General features: G+C 39.9%; 1 protein-coding gene across 1 annotated transcript in view; it reads right to left on the reverse strand.

The window, feature by feature from the left end:
* The window catches only part of LOC133640785 (protein jagged-2-like), a 153,712-nt gene extending 132,503 nt beyond the window's left edge, over positions 1 to 21,209 (reverse strand). The window contains 2 exon segments of the mRNA XM_062034430.1: positions 18,227 to 18,538; positions 21,014 to 21,209. Coding sequence (XP_061890414.1) covers positions 18,227 to 18,538; positions 21,014 to 21,082 — 381 coding nt within the window. The 5' untranslated portion in view covers positions 21,083 to 21,209.
* Between the last annotated feature and the right edge of the window lie 409 nt (positions 21,210 to 21,618).

Below are 21,618 nucleotides of genomic sequence, written 5' to 3' on the forward strand. Positions count from 1 at the left end.
TAAACCGAGGATGTCGTTGTGGCTTGTGCAGCCCTTTGAGACACTCGTGATTCAGGGCTATATAAATAAACATTGATTGATTGAAAACGGATCGCATGCCTTATTCGGACGCACTCCACTTTGCACACGTTTAGCCGATCAGCTGGCAAATGTGGGTACGCGCACACCTTTAGTGTCGGAACAACGGCGTGAAGAAGCGGAGACAGTGCAACTATTTTTAGGCGTAAAGGTGAGGAGATGCCATCCTCACCTGAAGCAGCGAGTTCACGCCGTCCCTTTAAGGCGCCACGTTCGCTTAAATCCCGGTCCAATTAACAGCTCGCTGCTCCGACAGCTGTCACACCTGTCAGCCGCGCTCCTTGAATAAAACACGGCGCCCTCGGGCGGGGAAGAGGTGGCACGTTTCACTCGGCGCGTTGTTAGCAGGACAGGAGCGGCGCCATCATCGCCTTTGACGCCGGCGTCTTTTCCACCCAGACCCCCCCCCCACCCCCCCTGCCTCCCTCGAGGACGCCGGAGCTAATCAGCGCTAATCAGGGCGGGAAGTGACCCAGTTCTTGTTTCTCACACTAGAAGGTATCAAGGTGGACTTCTGTCACTCAACTGACTGGAGAACATCACTTGAGGAGAGCCGTTCAGAAGACTGGCTCGTTATTATAGTTTTCCATCCATTTTCTACCGCTTGTCCCTTTCGGATTTAGTTTTTTTTTTAATCAAGGAAACAATCACAAGTATCAGTTAAAAGGTAAAGTTAAAGTACCAATGATTGTCACACACACACTAGGTGTGGCGGAGTTATTTTCTGCATTTGACTCATTCACCCTTGATCTTCCCCCTGGGAGGTGAGGGGAGCAGTGAGCAGCAGCGGTGGCCGCGCCCGGGAATCATTTTTGGTGATTTAACCCCCAATTCCAACCCTTGATGTTGAGTGCCAAGCAGGGAGGTAATGGCTCCCATTTTTATAGTCTTTGGTATGACTCGGCCGGCCGGGGTTTGAACTCACAACCTACCCATCTAACCACAAAATATTGAATTCACACAACTATTAGCGGGGTTTATTCTGAAATATTGACTATAATTTGACGGTTTTTTTTTTGGTGTTTTCATTGTAAACATTACATAAGAATTTTCCCTCCCCTAAAAAAAAAAAGTGCAGCATTTTGAAAATGTATTTAAAAAAATACAGAAATAATAAGTTTGAATAAATCACATTAATGGATGCAAAAATGTGAATGGAACTACATACATAAAACTATGTTATATAAAATAAATAAAATGTTAAAAAACTGTATAAAAAATATCGTATTTCCCAGACTGTAGAGCGCACCAGTATATAAGCCACACCCACAAAATAAAAATAATTTTTTAAAAAATGCAGCTGAGATAGGCTCTAGCACCCCCGCGACCCCGAAAGGGACAAGCGGTAGAAAATGGATGGATGGACGTTTTCATATATTAGCCGCACCGGACTATAAGCCGCAGATACTGTATATACGTTGTGAAATTGTGAAATGAGTTTTTTACACAGTAATATTTAGTAAATGTTTATGTGTGGAACAGGCAGTTTGCACGTGCTAAACACATACCTTAATTGTTTCCAAACGGTGTCTGCAACACGGCAGTAAAACGGCTGATCAAACAAAACAGAAGTCATCGTCACTGTCAATCTTTAAGTTAAAATGTATGTCTGACATTAAGGGGACCATCTAGTTTGGGATGAATGTATTTTAGTTTGAGCTTTGTACTTCTATATTATGTATATTGTGTCATTGAATAATAATATTGCAGTATCACGTGAAGGAAACTAATAAAAAGTCGTTGTAAAACAATTGTACTTGTTGTTCATACATTAGCGTCATTTGAGTCCACATAATTGCATTTCAAAAATGTTTAATGTTATGCTGATATTGACACCTTTGAAATATTAGGAAAAGTATAATTATTGTTATTAGTTAGCTAGTTAGTTCAGTAGTTTATTTTGAACATGTTAAAAACAAACGAAAATAAATAACAATAAAAAAGGAAATAATCGTAATAACATTACAGTAAAGTACAGATGTAAAAACTAATACTGCACAATGAAAACGCATTGAAATTTAAAACATTACACAGCTAAACAGACTCAATAACTCCACAGTGATGCTTTGGTGAATTTCATTTGCGAAACTGAAACAATACAAAAAGATCGCCGTTGTAAGTTAATAATACTAACGCAGACACTCGTGAACGTATTAGCATATTAGCTAATGCTAACACACTCGATTAATTATATTACAATAGCGTGTACAAATATGCATGAAAACACTCCTACAGACATCACACATGGGACGGTTTAGTAAGTATAAACAGTTTTAGTTATTTTGGAAAACTTACAAACGTTGCTTTGAGTGATGAATGAAGAATCCATACGAGTAGCAACGGTATGGATGGCACTTTTGGTTGAAAACACTAAATGGAAGGATACTCGTCCAAAAAGTGGCGTCATAGCACAAACAATAAAACACCTTTTCTGTGTATTTGATTTAATTAAAAAAAATCTAAACTACTTTTATTATGGCCGTCAGCGACGAAAAATCCATAAATTAGCCGCGCCGTCTTATAAGCCACAGGGTTTAAAGTGTAGGAAACTTAGTAGCGGCTCCAAATTTTACGGTAAGTGAGAATAAAATGCATTAATGGATATAAAAATACAAATAAAATCACATAGATAAAACTATGTTATATGAAAGAAATAAGGTTAAAAAAAATTCTACATTTATTTTTAATATTTGTAGAGATTTTTAAATACTTTATTTCGTATTTTATTAGAAAAAATGTTTATCCAAATTCTGCTAAATTTCACACAAAAACGTCTCCCAAACGAACTCAGTGTATTTGATTTTTTTAAAAACTACTTTTATTATGGCCGTCAGCGACGAAAAATCCATAAATTAGCCGCGCCGTCTTATAAGCCCCAGGGTTCAAAGTGTAGGAAACTGAGTAGCGGCTCCAAACTTTACGGTAAGTGAGAATAAAATGCATTAATGGCTATAAAAAATATAAATAAAACCACATAGATAAAACTGTTATATGAAATAAATAAGGTAACAAAAAAATTCTACATAGAGATTTTTAAATACTTTATTTCGTTTTTTTATTAGGATTTTTTTTATCCAAATGCTGCTAAATGTCACACAAAAACAGCTCCCAAACAAACGGCTTACAACTGAGAATGGGTTCTCATCCTTCACTTGAGAGCCGTTCAAAAGACTCGATTTCTTTGCGAACGTCACGATAAAAAAAAAATCTAAACTACTTTTATTGTCATCAGTGACGAAAAATCCATTAATTAGCCGCGCCGTATTATAAGCCGCAGGGTTAAAAGTGTAGGAAACTGAGTAGCGGCTCCAAACTTTACGGTAAGTGAGAATAAAATGCATTAATGGATATGAAAATATAAATAAAACCACATAGATAAAACTATGTTATATGAAAGAAATATATTTTTAGAGATATTTAAATACTTTATTTAGTTTTTTATTAGAAAAAATGTTTATCCAAATGCTGCTAAATTTCACACAAAAACAGCTCCCAAACGAACGCCTTACAACTGAGAATGGGTTCTCATCCTTCACTTGAGAGCCGTTCAAAAGACTCGATTTGTTTGCGAACGTCACGTAAAAAAAAAATCAAAACTAATTTTATGGCCGTCAGCGACGAAAAATCCATAAATTAGCCGTGCCGTCTTTTAAGCCGCAGGGTTCAAAGTGTAGGAAACTGAGTAGCGGCTCCAAACTTTATGGTAAGTGAGAATAAAATGCATTAATGGATATAAAAATATGAATAAAACCACATAGATAAAACTATGTCGTATAAAAGAAATATGGTAAAAAAAATAAAAATGTTAAAATATGTATTTTTCGACATTTATTTTTTATACTTTTAGAAAGCTTTAAATACTTAATTTAGTTTTTTTACTAGAAAAAATATTTATCCGAATGCTGCTAAATTTCACACAAAAACGGCTCCCAAACGAACGGCTCACAACTGAGAATGGGTTCTCTTTAAGAGCCGTTCAAAAGAATCAATTTGTTTGCGAACATCACGTAAAAACAAACAAAAAAAACCTACTTTTATGGCCGTCAGCGACAAAAAATCGATAAAGTAGCCGCGCCATTTTATAAGCCGCAGGGTTTAAAGTGTAGAAAACTGAGTAGCGGCTCCAAACTTTACGGTAAGCGAGAATAAAATGCATTAATGAATATAAAAAATATAAATAGAACCACATAGATAAAACTATATTATATGAAAGAAATAAGGTTACAAAAATTCTACATTTATTTTTATTATTTTTAGAGATTTTTTAATACTTTATTTCGTTTCTTTATTAGAAAACGACTCGATTTGTTTGCGAACGTCACCCTAACCCTAACCCTCTAACCCTAACCCTAACCCTACCCATACACCTAACCCTAATCCCAACCCTACCCCTAACCCCAACCCTAACCCTACCCTAACCCTGGGCGGTATAGCTTGGTTGGTAGAGTGGCGTGGCAGCAACTTGAGGGTTCCCGGTTCGATCCCCACTTCCGCTATCCTAGTCACTGCCGTTGTGTCCTTGGGCAAGACACTTTACCCACCCGCTCCCAGTGCCATCCACACTGGTTTAAATGTAACTTAGATATTGGCTTTCACTATGTAAAAGCGCTTTGAGTCACTAGAGAAAAGCGCTATATAAATATAATTCACTTCACTTCACATCCCCAGTGGCGATTGGAATAAACCCGCTCCGGTTAGGTAACCCGCCCTCTCAGACCCCCCTCGAAGCTCCGGCCCTGCACCTCACACGTTAAGCCGCCGCCCCCGGGAAGCCCTGTTGATCTGTGGCGTGCAGAGACGTGATCATGTGACCACAGCTCGCATGGAAATATCCTCACTTTCCAAGCTTTCAAGTACAAAAGCAGCACTTTTCCCCCCTCGCAGCCTAATAAACAAAGTGTAGGTGTGATCACGCCCTGGAAGACCAGAACGGAATGTGAGATCCACAACCTTCTCTCAGTGGAGAACATCACTCAGGTTCTTCTTCTTCTTCTTCTTGCTCCCACAATGCACCTCTGCGCCAGACCTAGGGGCGTGACGGACGGCCGTCAACAATCGATCGGGCGAGCTGGGGGGGAGACATTTACGCGCCTGAGACCGGAACCGGTGGCGGCGTGGGAAAAAAAGACACGGAGACGAGGACACACAAAGGTGGTATTTGTTTGTGGCCTGCCCGACTAGTTTGCCGCAGTTGGCAGTGTAAACAGTCAGCTGGTAAAAAATCCAATCCGGGCCACTTTTGGCCTGCGGTCTTAGATCCAAGTAGCGTCTGTAACTAACTCATTGGATTTTTACATCCAAATGTGTTTCAGTTTTTGTACGATTCAGTTTTTGAAACCAATGTTTAGTTTATTTCATGTCTTCCTGGTGTTTTGTTGAGTTCACCTTCTGTTTTGCGCTCTTATTTTGGTTCCACTTCCTGTTTTGTTTGTCGCGTGCAGCGTTGGGTTAGTTACTGAAAACCAGTAACTAGTTACAGTTACTAGTTACTTAATTTCAAAAGTAACTCAGTTACTAACTCAGTTACTTACCATACTTGCCAACCTTGAGACCTCCAATATCGGGAGGTGGGGGGTAGGGGGTGGGGGGGAGCTTGGTCGGGGGTGGGGGGGTGGTTGGGAGCGTGGTTATTTACAGCTAGAATTCACCAACTCGAGTATTTCATATATATATATATATAAATATATATATATATATATATATATATATATATATATATATATATATATATATATATAATTATTTATTTTATTTACATAGAAAGAAAAAAAAATACTTGAATTTCAGTGTTCCGTTGGCTATCCATTAGATGGCAGTATTGTCCTGTTTCACTTCTCCGTTCATTGGGCAGGCAAGCTGTTTATATTGTGGGAAAGCGGACGTGAGAACAGGCTGTCCCCACTCAGTCTCAGGTCCGCATTGAGCTGGAGGGGGCGTGGCCTCCAGCTCCAGCTGAATACCGGGAGTTTGTCGGGAGAAAATCTCTGCCGGGAGGTTGTCGGGAGAGGCGCTGAATACCGGGATTCTCCCGCTAAAAACGGGAGGGTTGGCAAGTATGGTTACTTACACCAAAAAGTAATGCGTTACTGTGAAAAGTAACTATTTAGTTACTTATATTTATTTTTATATTTTTTTAAGGCTCCCTTTAATGCCCTTTTAGCCTTCATTTCAGTACTGTTATTGCAGTGGAGAATAATACAATCTGTTGATCAACTTAACATGCATTTGCATCACTGAACTCTGCTAAGCAATGTGCTCTACATACAACACACAAAGACAAAGATATGTTTCAAAGGGCCGATTTGTTTCAGGCCAGAACAAATTGACAAAACTATTTTAAATAGCTGCAACATAACATACATAAGTAACAAACAGCATAATAACAACATAGCTGTAAGCCAAGGAAGGCACACACTACATACACAAAGCCTAACCAGGCGTTTTTTTCTCTCAAGGAATTGTGAAATAAAATCATGTCCGAAGCTCAGAACACTCTACACATTTCCCCAGTTTTAGTTCAGAAAGGAAAGATTGGCCTGGCCCACTAGCATCCCTCTTTATGTTTGTGAACGTTATAGTCTATACATTTAGAGTGATGTGATAATCAAACACTCTAGAAGTCTAGAATGAAAGAGCAACACTGTGTGTACCTTCAGTGCTGCAATGGCTCTATCAATGTAGTCCCGGCTAGCAGTGCCTCGTTAAAACCCTGCCGCTGTTGGAGGTGGAGGGTGATTGTGTCTCTCTTTACTAGCTTCGTCGAAGCATGTTGCTTTTGTAGCTGTTTCAGCAGATTTGAATTGCTAGGATAGGATATTTGATCCAAGACACAACTTTCATTTAACTCAAATGTTCTTTTCTTTGTGGTCGACAAAAGAAAAGTAGTGAGAATATCTCCATGTTAAGAAACTCGGCTTCGGCTTCGCCATGTCTTGTTAGTAAACACAGACACGCCCCCTCCCACACACACACACACACACACACATACACACACACTTCCTTGTCGCCTCTTCCGCAGCGCTCCATAAAACACACTCAGATCTTCCCAGTTTCTAGCCGATACTACATAAAAAAATAACGTAAAATAACGCAGTAACGCGTCATGTAGTAACGGTAACTGAGTTACTGAATATAAAAATAACGCGTTAGATTACTATTTAACGCCGAAAGTAACAGCGTTACAGTCCCAACACTGGTTATTTCTAAGGAATTGGGTATTCATTTATTCATTGACCCAACCAGTGGTTGGCCAACCCAGCTTTGGTTTGGTCCAATAGTTACCCAGCATTCTTTAGAGTGTACACCGTGCACTGTGAGAGTATCCCAGCATGAGATGGCGGTGTCCCGTAGCCTCAGGTGGCGTTCTAGCGGACCGTCACCAGCGTCGCTATCCGGGGCCACTGCGTCTCCTTGACATGAATTTGTAACACGTTAGTCCCAACACTGGTCGTGTGTTTGCAGTAGCTTTACTCTACCTAGGCGCTTCCCCTCCTCACTTGCGGCCCGTTCGTACGGATCATCTCGCCTGGCGTTGGAGAGCTACTTAAACCAGTCTCCCTTCGTTGTTGGATCACTCTTTGCACTTGAGAGGAACCGCCACGGTATGTCACGGGTGTCAAACTCACATACTTGCCAACCTTGAGACCTCCGAATTCGGGAGATGGGGGGGGAGGGGGAGCGTGGTTGGGGGAGCGGGGTTTGGTGGTAGCGGGGGGTGTATATTGTAGCGTCCTGGAAGAGTTAGTGCTGCAAGGGGTTCTGGGTATTTGTTCTGTTGTGTTTATGTTGTGTTATGGTGCGGATGTTCTCCCGAAATGTGTTTGTCATTCTTGTTTGGTGTGGTTTCACAGTGTGGCGTATATTTGTAACAGTGTTAAAGTTGTTTTATACGGCTACCCTCAGTGTGACCTGTATGGCTGTTCATCAAGTATGCATTGCATTTACTTGTGTGTGTGTGTAAAAGCCGCATATATTATGTGACTGGGCCGGCACACTGTTTGTATGGAGGAAAAGCGGACGTGACGACAGGTTGTAGAGGACGCTAAAGGCAGTGCCTTTAAGGCACGCCCCCAATATTGTTGTCCGGGTGGAAATCGGGAGAAATTCGGGAGAATGATTGCCCCGGGAGATTTTCGGGAGGGGCACTGAAATTCGGGAGTCTCCGGGAAAATCGGGAGGGTTGGCAAGTATGGCAAACTCATTTTAGATGGGGGGGGGGGGGGGGGGGGGGGGGGCACATGGAGAAAAATCTACTCCCAAGTGGGCCGGACTGGTAAAATCATGGCACGATAAATTAAAAAATAAAGACAACTTCAGATTGATTTCTTTGTTTAAAAATAGAACAAGTACATTCTGAAATTGTAAAAATCATAATGTTTTTTTTTTTTTTTTACACTTTACACCATACTTGCCAACCTTGAGACCTCCAATATCGGGACGTGGGGTGGGGGGCTTGGTCGGGGTTGGGGGGTGGGGGCCGTGGTATTTACAGCTAGAATTCACCAACTCGAGTATTTCATACATATATATATATATATATATATATGTATGTATGTATGTATGTATGTATATATATATATATATATATATATATATATATATATATATATATATATATATATATATATATATATATATATATTATGAAATACTTGACTGTCAGTGAATTCTAGCTATATATATATATATATTTATATATATATATATATATATATATATATATATATTTTTTTTTTTTTTATTTACATAAAAGAAATACTTGAATTTCAGTGTTCCGGTGGCTATCCATTAGATGGCAGTATTGTCCTGTTTAACTTCTCCGTTCATGATGAGTATATCATTTCGGCCACCGTGTTCAATGGAGAAGTCTGTTCTACATATTTACAGGCAACATACACCTTCCCCTTGGAACGTCTCCTTGTTGTGTGCGCAGTTGTGCACTCTACTCTCTAAAAGCCCTAGATGTTATGACGTCATTGGGCAGGCCAGCTGTTTATATTGTGGGAAAGCGGACGTGAGAAGAGGCTGTCCCCACTCAGGTCCGCATTGAGCTGGAGGGGGCGTGGCCTCCAGCTCCGGCTGCATACCGGGAGTTTGTCGGGAGAAAATCTCTGCCGGGAGGTTGTCGGGAGAGGCGCTGAATACCGGGATTCTCCCGCTAAAAACAGGAGGGTTGGTAAGTATGCTTTACACTACTTCACTTTTCTATCTTTATTTGTCGTTATTTATATTTTCTGAATAAATTATGTGATCAGTCAACTCACTGGTGTTCATTTTCAATCCATCAAGATAAAAAATTATATCAAAATAAAATTACAGGATGTGATTTATGTACTTCGACTGATGTACTAACATCATGTGGTTTATTTTGTACATATAACCTACTCAGTGGTTATCTCTCAGTAAAGTTATTCATTGGATTATACCTTTTGTTTTGAACTTTATTACACCTTTGAGCGCTTTTTCCCGTCCATTTTTTCCTGCTTTCGCTATCTGCGCCTAATGACTGAGCTACGTGACGCCAATTCTTGTGATGTCCCCACGGAGCATTTCTGGTCGGGACGGGATTCGTTCCGAGGGATTCGAATAAAGAACCAACTATTTTCTTTACTATAGTGGTCTCGATAACGGGTACCGGTTCTCAAAAAGGGATTTGAGTCCGAGGACTCGGTTCTTTTCTTATCGAACAACCGGGAAAACCGGTTTCGAGTATCATCCCTAGTGATGGGTCAAATGCAGAGGACAAATCAATTGGTACTTTAACTTTAACATATGTGGCATCATCTACAAAGATACAAATAATTGCTAGTGCGACATCTAGTGGACACATTTAGAACAGCAGTTTCTTTCACTCAAAAATTTCAGGTTAATTTTTATACTTGCCAAACTCATCCTGCGGGCCGGATAAAACCAGTTCGCGGGCCTGATCCGGCCCTCGGGCCGTATGTTTGACACCCCAGCAGTATGTTAAAGTTAAGTTAAAGTACCAATGATTGTCACACACACACTAGGTGTGGTGAAATTTGTCCTCTGCATTTGACCCATCTCCTTGATCACCCCCTGGGAGGTGAGGGGAGCAGTGGGCAGCAGCGTAGCCGCGCCCGGGAATCATGGACTTTGGTTTCATTTTGCTCCCCCGTGCCTTTTTTGTGCAAGACCAGTCTGCACCCTACACATTCCGACCTCAAATTCTCATTTACTTGCACATGGCCTGCCGTCTCTGCTTTTTTGGGGGGGTCACGACCGCCACTACGAAGCGCTCAGCTACCAGAAGAAGTTGTAACGCTGCAGAGTATTTTAATATGGAAACAATAGCGACTTGTTGTTGACGGCGTGAGGTTCCCCGTGTCTGCGCCGAGCCTCCACGCCCTCATTCCTCTCCACTCCCCCGCCGTCTTAAAGACGTCTCGGTGATATAGTGAGTGATGGCGCGCTGACAGCGCGATGCTCTGCTTTGCCGCTGGAACCGCAGCCTGAAACCGCTCGGATCCTGCAGAGCGGGGTGAGGGGAGGACAGCGCTGCTAAATATACCTCACTCGGAGAGCGGGTGAGGAAATGGTGGGCGAGAAGGGGGGGGTCGAGACGTGAATGTTTTGGTGTGAAGAAGAGCGTCCTAAAAATACACTTCCCTCTTGACGAGCGTTTCTTATTTTGAAGGAGGCCCTGCTTCCTCTGACCCCCGCCGGCTCCTTCGTGAAAAAGATGTCACGGAGGACCCAAACAGCCGCCAGGGTTCGCACGAAGGGCGAAGGGGAAGCCAGAACAATAACCCCCCACCGCCCCTCCACGCCCCCCCGTGCGTATCCACGGTAATTCATGTCAAGAAGACGCTGGACGGTTTGCTAGAACGCCACCTGAGGCTACGGGACACCGCCATCTCATGCTGGGATACTCTCACAGTGCACGGTGTACACTCTAAAGAATGCTGGGTAACTGTTGGACCAAACCAAGGCTGGGTTGGCCAACCACTGGTTGGGTCAATGAATAAATAAATACCCAATTCCTTAGAAATAACCAGGCAGTAAATAGTAATCTAACGCGTTATTTTTTTATATTCAGTAACTCAGTTACCGTTACTACATGATGCGTTACTGCGTTATTTTACGTTATTTTTTTATGTAGTGTCGGCTGAGAAGATCTGAGTGTGTTTTATTGGCGCGCTGCGGAAGAGGCGACAAGGAAGAGGCACGCCGCGTGCTGTGTGTGTGTGTGTGTGTGTGTGTGTGTGTGTGTGAGGAGGGCGTGTCTGTGTTTACTAACAAGACATCATGGCAAAGCCCGAAGCCGAGTTTCTTAACATGGAGATATTCTCACTACTTTTCTTTTGTCGACCACAAAGAAAAGAACATTTGAGTTAAATGTAAGTTGTGTCTTGGATCAAAGATCCTATCCTAGCAATTCAAATCTGCTGAAACAGCTACAAAAGCAGCATGCTTCGACGAAGCTAGTAAAGAGAGACACACTTAACCTCCTAAGCAACAGCGGCTGGATTTTAACGAGGCACTGCGCACTGAAGGTACACACACATGTCAATTCTCTTATATACTCTTTCATTCTAGACTTCTAGAGTGTTTGATTATCACATCATTCTAAATGTGTTGACTATAAAGTTCACAAACATAAAGAGGGATGCTAGTGGGCCAGGCCAATCTTTCCTTGTCTCTAAACTAAAACTGGGGAAATGTGTAGAGTGTTCTGGGCTTCAGACATGATTTTATTTCACAATTCCTTGAGAGAAAAAAACGCCTGGTCAGGCTTTGTGTATGTAGTGTGTGCCTTCCTTGCTTTACAGCTATGTTGTTATTATGCTGTTTGTTACTTATGTATGTTATGTTGCAGCAATTTAAAATAGTTTTGTCAATTTGTTCTGGCCTGAAACAAATTGGCCCTTTGAAACATATCTTTGTCTTTGTGTGTTGTACGTAGAGCACATTGCTTAGCAGAGTTCAGTGATCCAAATGCATGTCAAGTTGATCAACAGATTGTATTATTCTCCACTGCAATAACAGTACTGAAATGAAGTCTAAAAGGGCATTAAAGGAGGCCTTAAAAAATTAACTAAATAGTTACTTTTCACAGTAACGCATTACTTTTTGGTGTAAGTAACTGAGTTAGTAGCTGAGTTACTTTTGAAATAAAGTAACTAGTAACTGTAACTAGTTACTAGTTTTCTGTAACTAACCCAACACTGGGTCCAAAGTACCCAGTATACTCACTGAAGTGTACGGAGGGAAGTATGCGGTGTGAGACACAGCACTAGTCTTTTGGGCTGAGAACGCGTTACGCGGTAGTGCTGTGCAAAAATAGAAAATTTATATCGTGCAACACATAAAAATGTCCATCGTACGATATGGTCACCTATTGTTTACATCGTAATTTTAACGCCGGGGCTGCGGCTAATCAGCTGCAATCGCATTTTACGTCTGCTGAAAGAGAATTACAGATGCCATCTCTAAATGTATATGTACAAATACTTTTTACTGTCTCATTTTCTTGTCCTTTTCATAGATGTGTTTTATGAATAGGAGAAGATGAGCAAAACTGGCATTCCTTTGCATATATATGTATGTATGTGTATATATATATATATATATATATATATATATATATATATATATATATATATATATATATATATATATATATATATATATATATATATATGTATATATATATATATATGTGTGTGTGTATATATATATATATATATATATATATATATATATATATATATATATATATATATATATATATATATATATATATATATATATATATATACATACAGTCAAGGTTTCTGTGGTTTACAGTGCTCAATACCAGGGTAGAGCGGAATATACGTTAGGTCAGGAAAAAACACAGAGGCTATTTCAACCCTACAAGCCCTGCTTGTTTCCCTGCTCTTCAGGGGATTTTATTTAATAAAATCAATAAAATAATCAATAAAATTGAATAAAATCAATAAAATCCCCTGCGAAACAGGCTTGCAGGGATGAAATAGCCCCTGTGTTTTTTCCTGACCTAACGTGTATATATATATATATATATATATATATATATATATATATATATATATATATATATATATATATATATATAAATTGGACCTAAGTGTGTAAATGTTGACCATGCAGTATTGTGTGCTACGAGGTCAGAGTGGAGGCCCTGCTCTCTCACGCTACCTTGTGTGATTTTGCAGGTCCTACAGCTGCATCTGGTTTGGCCTAATCATCTAGACTGGATTCAGGCCGGAAAGTCCAGGACCACAGACTTGCTCGGTCCTGCCTCGGCTGTTTTTTTTGTTCTTGTTTTGCACATTTACTTTGGCTTACTTAGCTTATTTTAACCGTTGTACTCACTTTTTCTCTATTAAATATTGTTTTGTGCACTTTTAACTTCAGTTTGGACTCAACTTTGTCCTTTTGGCCTTGAGCCAGACGTAACAATGCGCTGAATCCATTGTTGCACAATGGCAATGGCAAATGCAATATTTAGGGTTAGGGGTTAGGGTTGGGGTTGGGGTTAGGGTTAGGATTAGGATTATGGTTAGGCATAAAGAAAAATAGTTGGTTAGGGTTAGGGCTAGGGTTGCGGTTGGGGTTAGGGTTAGGCATAAAGAAAATAGTTGGTTAGGGTTAGGGCTAAGGGTTGGGTGGGGGGGCGATAGAAAAGAGTGGAAAAAAAAGGTTAAAATGATTGTGCACGGTCCGTCTACGGTCCAGCGGGCTCGCACTCACGCCTCGTAGAGCGGGGGGGGGGGGGGGGGGGGGGTGTATATTGTAGCGTCCCGGAAGAGTTAATGCTGCCAGGGGTTCTGGGTATTTGTTCTGTTGTGTTTATGTTGTGTTACGGTGCGGATGTTCTCCCGAAATGTTGTTTGTCATTCGTGTTTGGTGTGGGTTCACAGTGCGGCGCATATTTGTAACAGTGTTAAAGTTGTTTATACCGCAACCCTCAGTGTGACCTGTATGGCTGTTGACCAAGTATGCGTTGCATTCACTTGTGTGTGTGAAAAGCCGTAGATATTATGTGACTGGGCCGGCACGCATAGGCAGTGCCTTTAAGGTTTATTGGCGCTCTGTATAGTCATAAATTTTACTTTTTGAAACAGATACAGATCATTTTGAAACCGATACCGATAATTTCCGATATTACATTTTAAAGCATTTATTGGCAGTCCGATATTATCGGACATCCCTACTTTTAACGGTGAATAGCAACCACTGGACAGAGCCTAATCACCACCATTCAGATCCCTCTCCCATTGCATTATCTTTATAAATTAATTTATCATCATATTTTTCTCTCAACACTTAGCACGCTCATTTAGCGTATTCAAAAGCTGATTGGTTGGTCGAAGATCACAAACAGAAAAGCGACACCATCTAGCAAAGAACCTAGCACCTACTAGATATCCGATCAGATTGCTCTGACGCCATATTGATCACACTTTGAACCGACACACTGATGACATCATCTCCCGGCGTTCACAAACAGGGAAGCTGACACTATGGCTGACACTAAACCCGTGACCCCCCTGACACGGTGTAATGGACCGACGGCGTGAACCAGGGAGGGGGCGGAGTCAAGGCGTCACAGATCGTCCTTACTCACTCGCAGGCAGCGCAGAGGAAACGCGACACGGGCGACTTAGGGCCTCCATGTCAGTCCGCTGACAGCTGAACCGCGGGGGCATGATGGAGTGGACAAATGGGGGCGGGGTCTACAGACGGTCTGAGCGCGCTCCTTGTGGACGTGCTTCTTAAAAAAATACACCCGTGCACGTCTTAGCATCACTGCTGATGAGTAAACGTTGTCTCATCGCGCATCAAACGCAATCAAAGACACAAAATGTGCTTTTTCTGCGGGACGGGTGAGCGAGGGCTTTTGTTGGTTCTGAAAGATTACTTTTTCTGATCCGTATCGGACGATTTGTGTGAAAAAGTGTCCCTTCTGATGAAAGTCGATCACAGGCCTCGATTTTTTATTTATTTTTAGTGCCCCGGCTGACAAGCAACTAGCAGCTAACGATGTCTCCCCTCCCCTAAGTTAATAATAAACACCTCTGTTACGGCAAATAAACTGCATTTCATGTACCATTATAATTACAGATGTATCGGCCGATAAATGCTTTAAAATGTAATATCGGAAATAATCGGTATCGGTTTTTTTATTATCTGTATCGTTTTTTGTTGTTGTTTTTTTGTTTGTTTTTTATTAAATCAACATAAAAAACACAAGATACACTTACAATTAGTGCACCAACCCAAAAAACCTCCCTCCCCCATTCACACTCATTCACACAAAAGGGTTGTTTCTTTCTGTTATTAATATTCTGGTTCCTACATTATATATCAATATATATCAATACAGTCTGCAAGGGATACAGTCCGTAAGCACACATGATTGTGCGTGCTGCTGCTCCACTAATAGTACTAACCTTTAACAGTTAATTTTACTCATTTTCATTCATTACTAGTTTCTATGTAACTGTTTTTATATTGTTTTACTGTCTTTTTTATTCAAGAAAATATTTTTAATTTAGTTATCTTATTTTATTAATTTAAAAAAAAAGGACCTTATCTTCACCATACCTGGTTGTCCAAATTAGGCATAAAAATGTGTTAATTCCACGACTGTATATATCGGTATTGGTTGATATCGGTATCGGTAATTAAGAGTTGGACAATACCGGAATATCGGATATCGGCAAAAAAGCCATTATCGGACATCCCTAATTATAATAATAATAATAATAATAATAATAATAATGGATTTTATTTGTAAAAAGTACTTTACATTGAGTAAACAACCTCAAAGTGCTACAGTGTATTAAAAAAAACTAAAAATAAAAAGATATAAAAAATAAATAAAAATAAAAACTAGAACAGCAAAATAGCTAAAACTAGTATGCATATATCTAAAAAAAAAAAAAAAGGCTTTTTAAAAAAGTTTTTAAGCCTTTTTTTTAAAAGCATCCACAGTCTGTGGTGCCCTCAGGTGGTCAGGGAGAGCGTTCCACAGACTGGGAGCGGCGGAGCAGAAAGCCCGGTCTCCCATTGTTCGTAGTAATTATTATCACCGGAGGACGCGGCTAAACATGTTTTTTTAGAGCTGTCACCATCTTGAACTCTAACTTATAATAATAATAATCCACCCCTATACAATAGCCTACTCTAATACTCTTCGAGTGCAATACATCCGACACTGATTGTTATTTATCACTCTTGTCTTGTTCTGTATATTGTACAGTATTTTGTATTTGTATAGTGTTTTGTATATTGTACAGGATTGCTTATTATTTTTTATTGGAAAGTAGTCTGTTTATTTCAATTCTTAGTTTTTTTTCTTTATTACTTCTTGTGTAATTTATTTTTACCCCATATTTGTTCCCACTACCGCACCTTAACTTGGAGTCCTTAATCTCGCTATGTGCAAATATGATGACAATAGAGTCCATTCTATTCTATTCTTTACACTGAAAGCGAGCCAGGAGCAGGCATGCTAATAGCTAAGCAAACCGCGAAGCGACACCAATTGGTGGTGTGGATACCAAGGGTAGTATGAGTATATGAACACTACTATAGGGATTAGGTCGATATTTCCTCAAAGTACGTATAATTTTTCATGTTTAAAAAAAACATGAAAACTTTAAAGGTTTTTGTTCAGTTATTGTGTACTATTGGCTTCATTCTGCAATTGCATAAAACATATGTGTGTATTAAAAGAGAGGCCACTTTTTTCCCTTCACTTTGAACCCAGCGGCTGATTTATGGGTTTTTCAAACAAGCAAATACACAGAGAGGGTGTTTTATTGTTTGTGCTACGGCGCCATCTTTCGGACGAGTTGCCTCTCTGCCGGTGTTTTTCTTTTTAGTGCATTCAGTCTTCTGGCCATCCATAGCGTTTCTACTCATATGGATTCTTCATTCATTACTCCAAGCGACGTTTGTAAGTTTTATTATACAACTAAAACAATTCTTACTTAATAACCGTCCCATGTGTGATGTCTGTAGGAGTGTTTTCATGCATATTTGCAATAACGCCAGCGTCGTTAGCATTAGCTAATATGCTAACATGTTCACAAGAGTCTGTGTTAGTATTATTACCTTACAACGGCATTCTTTTTGTATTGTTTCAGTTTCCCAAATTCCTCAGTGAATTCACCAAAACGTCACCGTGGAGTTATTCAGTCAGTTCAGCTGACTGGAGAGCTAGCTTGCGCTGCTATTGGGTCCATGACGATGACTTACGTTTTGTTTGATCTGCCGTTTTACTGCCGTGTTCCGGGCACCGTTTGGAAACAATTAAGGCACGTAAATAAACATTTACAGAATATTTTCATGTAAATAACTCATTTCACAACATATATCTGCGGCTTCCATCCATCTATTTTCTACAGCTTGTCCCTTTTTTGGGGGGGGGGGGGGGGGGGTGCTGAAAAACATCCTCTTAAAATTTAGTGGGTGCGGGTAATAAACCGGTTGAGCTCTAACGTCCGGAAAATACGGTAGTTGAAATATTGTGTTGATGTTTTACACTCTCAATAGCAATACATAATAAATACATTGACACATGTATACATGTGATCGGTATCGGTATTGGTATCAGCCGATGTCACTCATGGATGATCGGTATTGGAATTGGCAGCATTAATGATCAAGGGGTCGGAGGACAAGGCTGATATCACATGTACAAGGTGTGACCTGGGGGCCACATTTAAATCGTGTCATTTGGCCAAGTCTCATATTCTTATACATTAACGACCATATAAGGAATGTCTGCAAGACAAACCATATTAAATGTGGTGATCTCCACCTCTTTAAATATGTTTCTATGGGGCTAAACTCCTCTCTCATGGTGCTGCTGTACACTTAAAATGGTGTTTTTGGCCCGTGGCCCATTGGCACATTTCCACTTTGGCCCTTGGAGGCCAAAAAATGTAAGCATTGCATCACTAGGGGGCGCGTTTGCTTAGATTGCTATGATAGGCCATTATGTAACACATCCGTCAGCGTTCACATGACTGGACTACATGTTTTCAGGTCAGTTTCTGGGGGAATCGAACGTTCAAACATTGCACAGAAGACAGGAGTCCTCCCACTGGCCCAAGAGCCTGAGAGACGGCAAGGAGGGCAGAGCGCTTACCGGCCACGCAAACTGGAAAGGGATGAGGATCCTCCCGGCGTCCTGACTGCGGCTCTGTCCGCCCTTGAACTGAAAAGTATTCCCGCCGAGCACCTTGGTAGTCTCCCAGCCGTACGTGCACGCTCCGCTGGGGCTCACCTCCGTCTGGTATTCCTTCAAGCACACGCGCACGTACGTGTCGCACTCGTCCGCGCCGCAGCCCTCCGGGTCCTCGCCGGGACTCGGGTCGCAGCATTCTCCGCTCTGCAGCTGACCTTTGGGATTGTCCACCGACAGCAACTGGAGCTCAAAGTATCCTGTAGACCACGACACCTGGGAGGAGGAACAGGAACGAGGGTCACTTTTTTTTTTTACACTTGCAAGAGAACATTAAAGTGTGGCTTTGAAACAAAGTTTAACACTGCTCATGTACATATATACATACATATATATACATATATATGTTCTTGTGTGTACATATACTGTATGTGTATACACATTTATATAAATGTGTGTATATATACATATATGCAAACACACATACATATATATACATACACTCATATACAATATATATATATGTATATATATACACATATATACACTACCGTTCAAAAGCTTGGGGTCACATTGAAATGTCCTTATTTTTGAAGGAAAAGCACTGTACTTTTCAATGAAGATCACTTTAAACTAGTCTTAACTTTAAAGAAATACACTCTATACATGGCTAATGTGGTAAATGACTATTCTAGCTGCAAATGTCTGGTTTTTGGTGCAATAACTACATAGGTGTATAGAGGCCCATTTCCAGAAACTATCACTCCAGTGTTCTAATGGTACAATGTGTTTGCTCATTGGCTCAGAAGGCTAATTGATGATTAGAAAACCCTTGTGCAATCATGTTCACACATCTGAAAACAGTTTAGCTCGTTACAGAAGCTACAAAACAGACCTTCCTTTGAGCAGATCGAGTTTCTGGAGCATCACATTTGTGGGGTCAATTAAACGCTCAAAATGGCCAGAAAAAGAGAACTTTCATCTGAAACTCGACAGTCTATTCTTGTTCTTAGAAATGAAGGCTATTCCACAAAATTGTTTGGGTGACCCCAAACTTTTGAATGGTAGTGTACATATATGTAAATACACACATATATACATTGATGTAAACACACATATGTATATATATGTGAATGTATATGTATATATATGTGAATGTATATGTATATATATGTAAACACACACACATATATATACATAGATGTAAACACATATGTATATATATGTGAGTGTATATGTATATATACATATATGTAAACACACATGTATTTATATGTGTATACATATATACATGTGTGTTTACATCTATCTATTTATATACATTTATATAACCAGCATATATTATATTTATATATATATATATATATATATATATATATATATATATATATATATATATATATATATATATATATATATATATATATATATAAATAAATATATATATATATATATATATATATATATGTATATATATATATATATATACACACACACACAGATGTAAACACACATATGTATATGCAGTATATGCGAGTCTATATATATATACATATATATGTAAACACACATGCATATATACATAGATGTAAACACATATATGTATATACATGTGAGTGTATATGTATATATACATATATATATATATATATATATATATATGTAAACACACATACATATATACAAAGATGTAAACACCCATGTATGTATATACATGTGAGTGTATATGTATATATACATATATGTAAACAAACACATGTATTTATATATACAGTATATATACATAGATGTAAACAAACATATGAATATGCAGTATACGCGAGTCTATATGTATATATATATATATATATATATATATGTAAACACATATATATACATAGATGTAAACACACATATGTATATATATGCAAGTGTATATGTATATATACATATATGTAAGCAGACATATATATATATACATAGATGTAAACACACATATATATGCGTGTATATATATATGCATATATATATATATATATATATACATACATAGATGCTAACACACACTATACCTGTATATATATATATATATATATATATATATATATATATATATATATATATATATATATATATATATATACACACACAGATGTAAGCACACATATTATATATGCGAGTGTATGTATATATATATATATATATATATATATATATATATATATATATATATATATATATATATATATATATATATATATATATATATATACATACATACAGTACATACACACAAGCTTGTTTAACCTGTACCATGTTTTGAAAAAAGTTTCATTAGAATTATTAAGCCAAATAATACATTGCGAGAATCAATTTGAATCTTGAATGGTGTTGAATCAAAAATCGATTCTGAATTGAACGGTCACCCCGGGAATCGGAATCGGACCGAATCGTTGTTGCCCAAATAAACACAGCCCTAACAACGACTAAGTCTCCCATGATGACCACAGTGTGTCACTGGAACAGATTGTTTGGTTCTGTGGAACTTATCTCGTCCAAGCTCAGAGGTTGTCATTTCTAAGGCACGTTTAGAGGTTTTACGTGAGACACTGTATGCTAATTAAACAACGACATTCGGGGTTCGAAGCCCAATGAACACACTAAGAAGGTGCCAGCAGGTGAAGCTCCGCGCCTTTGGCGCGCCGGGCGAGAAGTTTGAAGTCTTAACAAGTTAAAAAGTCCAACTTGGGGTTGTGACGTCATTGTTCTCACCTCCGCGCACAGAGCCAGCAGCGCGCACACCAGGGTTACGCGCCGCGCGCTCCCGCAAGTCTTCCACATGTCTCCTGCAGCGCGCTGAGGGTGACCATGGAGAGGGAGAGGGCGAAAAGATCCCCACGTCAGTGGATGGTCCGCGGGACCCACGTACGGCTTGACGCGCACACTCCGCTCAGCTCCGCGCCTTCCACGCACTCAACTGCGGCGGGCAAGCGAGCACAGGAGCGTTTCTGCTGCCCGGGGAGGGGGAGGAGCCAGCCGCTGCCTTGGTAACGGGCAGGCGCGCGCACCAATCGCAGTGCAGCTCGAAGGGAGCCCACCAATCAGCGTGAAGGGGCGGGGCCTGATGGACGGCTCAAGTTGGCGTCCATATCAATTTAAACATGGGGAAAAATGCCACTTTGATGAGTTGAGTTGTGCTCACAAATAGAAGTTTGAATCGAACACGGCAAGAAAAGCGACCCGGACTCCAAGACGAACGAACAAAGTAACAATTGAAGTGTATGAAAAGGCGTGAGTGTGAGGAGACACAGCTGCTCCCCCGCTGGAGCGGCCACACACAACATGGCCGACCGGGCAGCCGGACGGAGACCTGACAG

The sequence above is a fragment of the Entelurus aequoreus genome, linkage group LG23 (genome assembly GCF_033978785.1).
Source record: "Entelurus aequoreus isolate RoL-2023_Sb linkage group LG23, RoL_Eaeq_v1.1, whole genome shotgun sequence".
NCBI lineage: Eukaryota > Metazoa > Chordata > Actinopteri > Syngnathiformes > Syngnathidae > Entelurus > Entelurus aequoreus.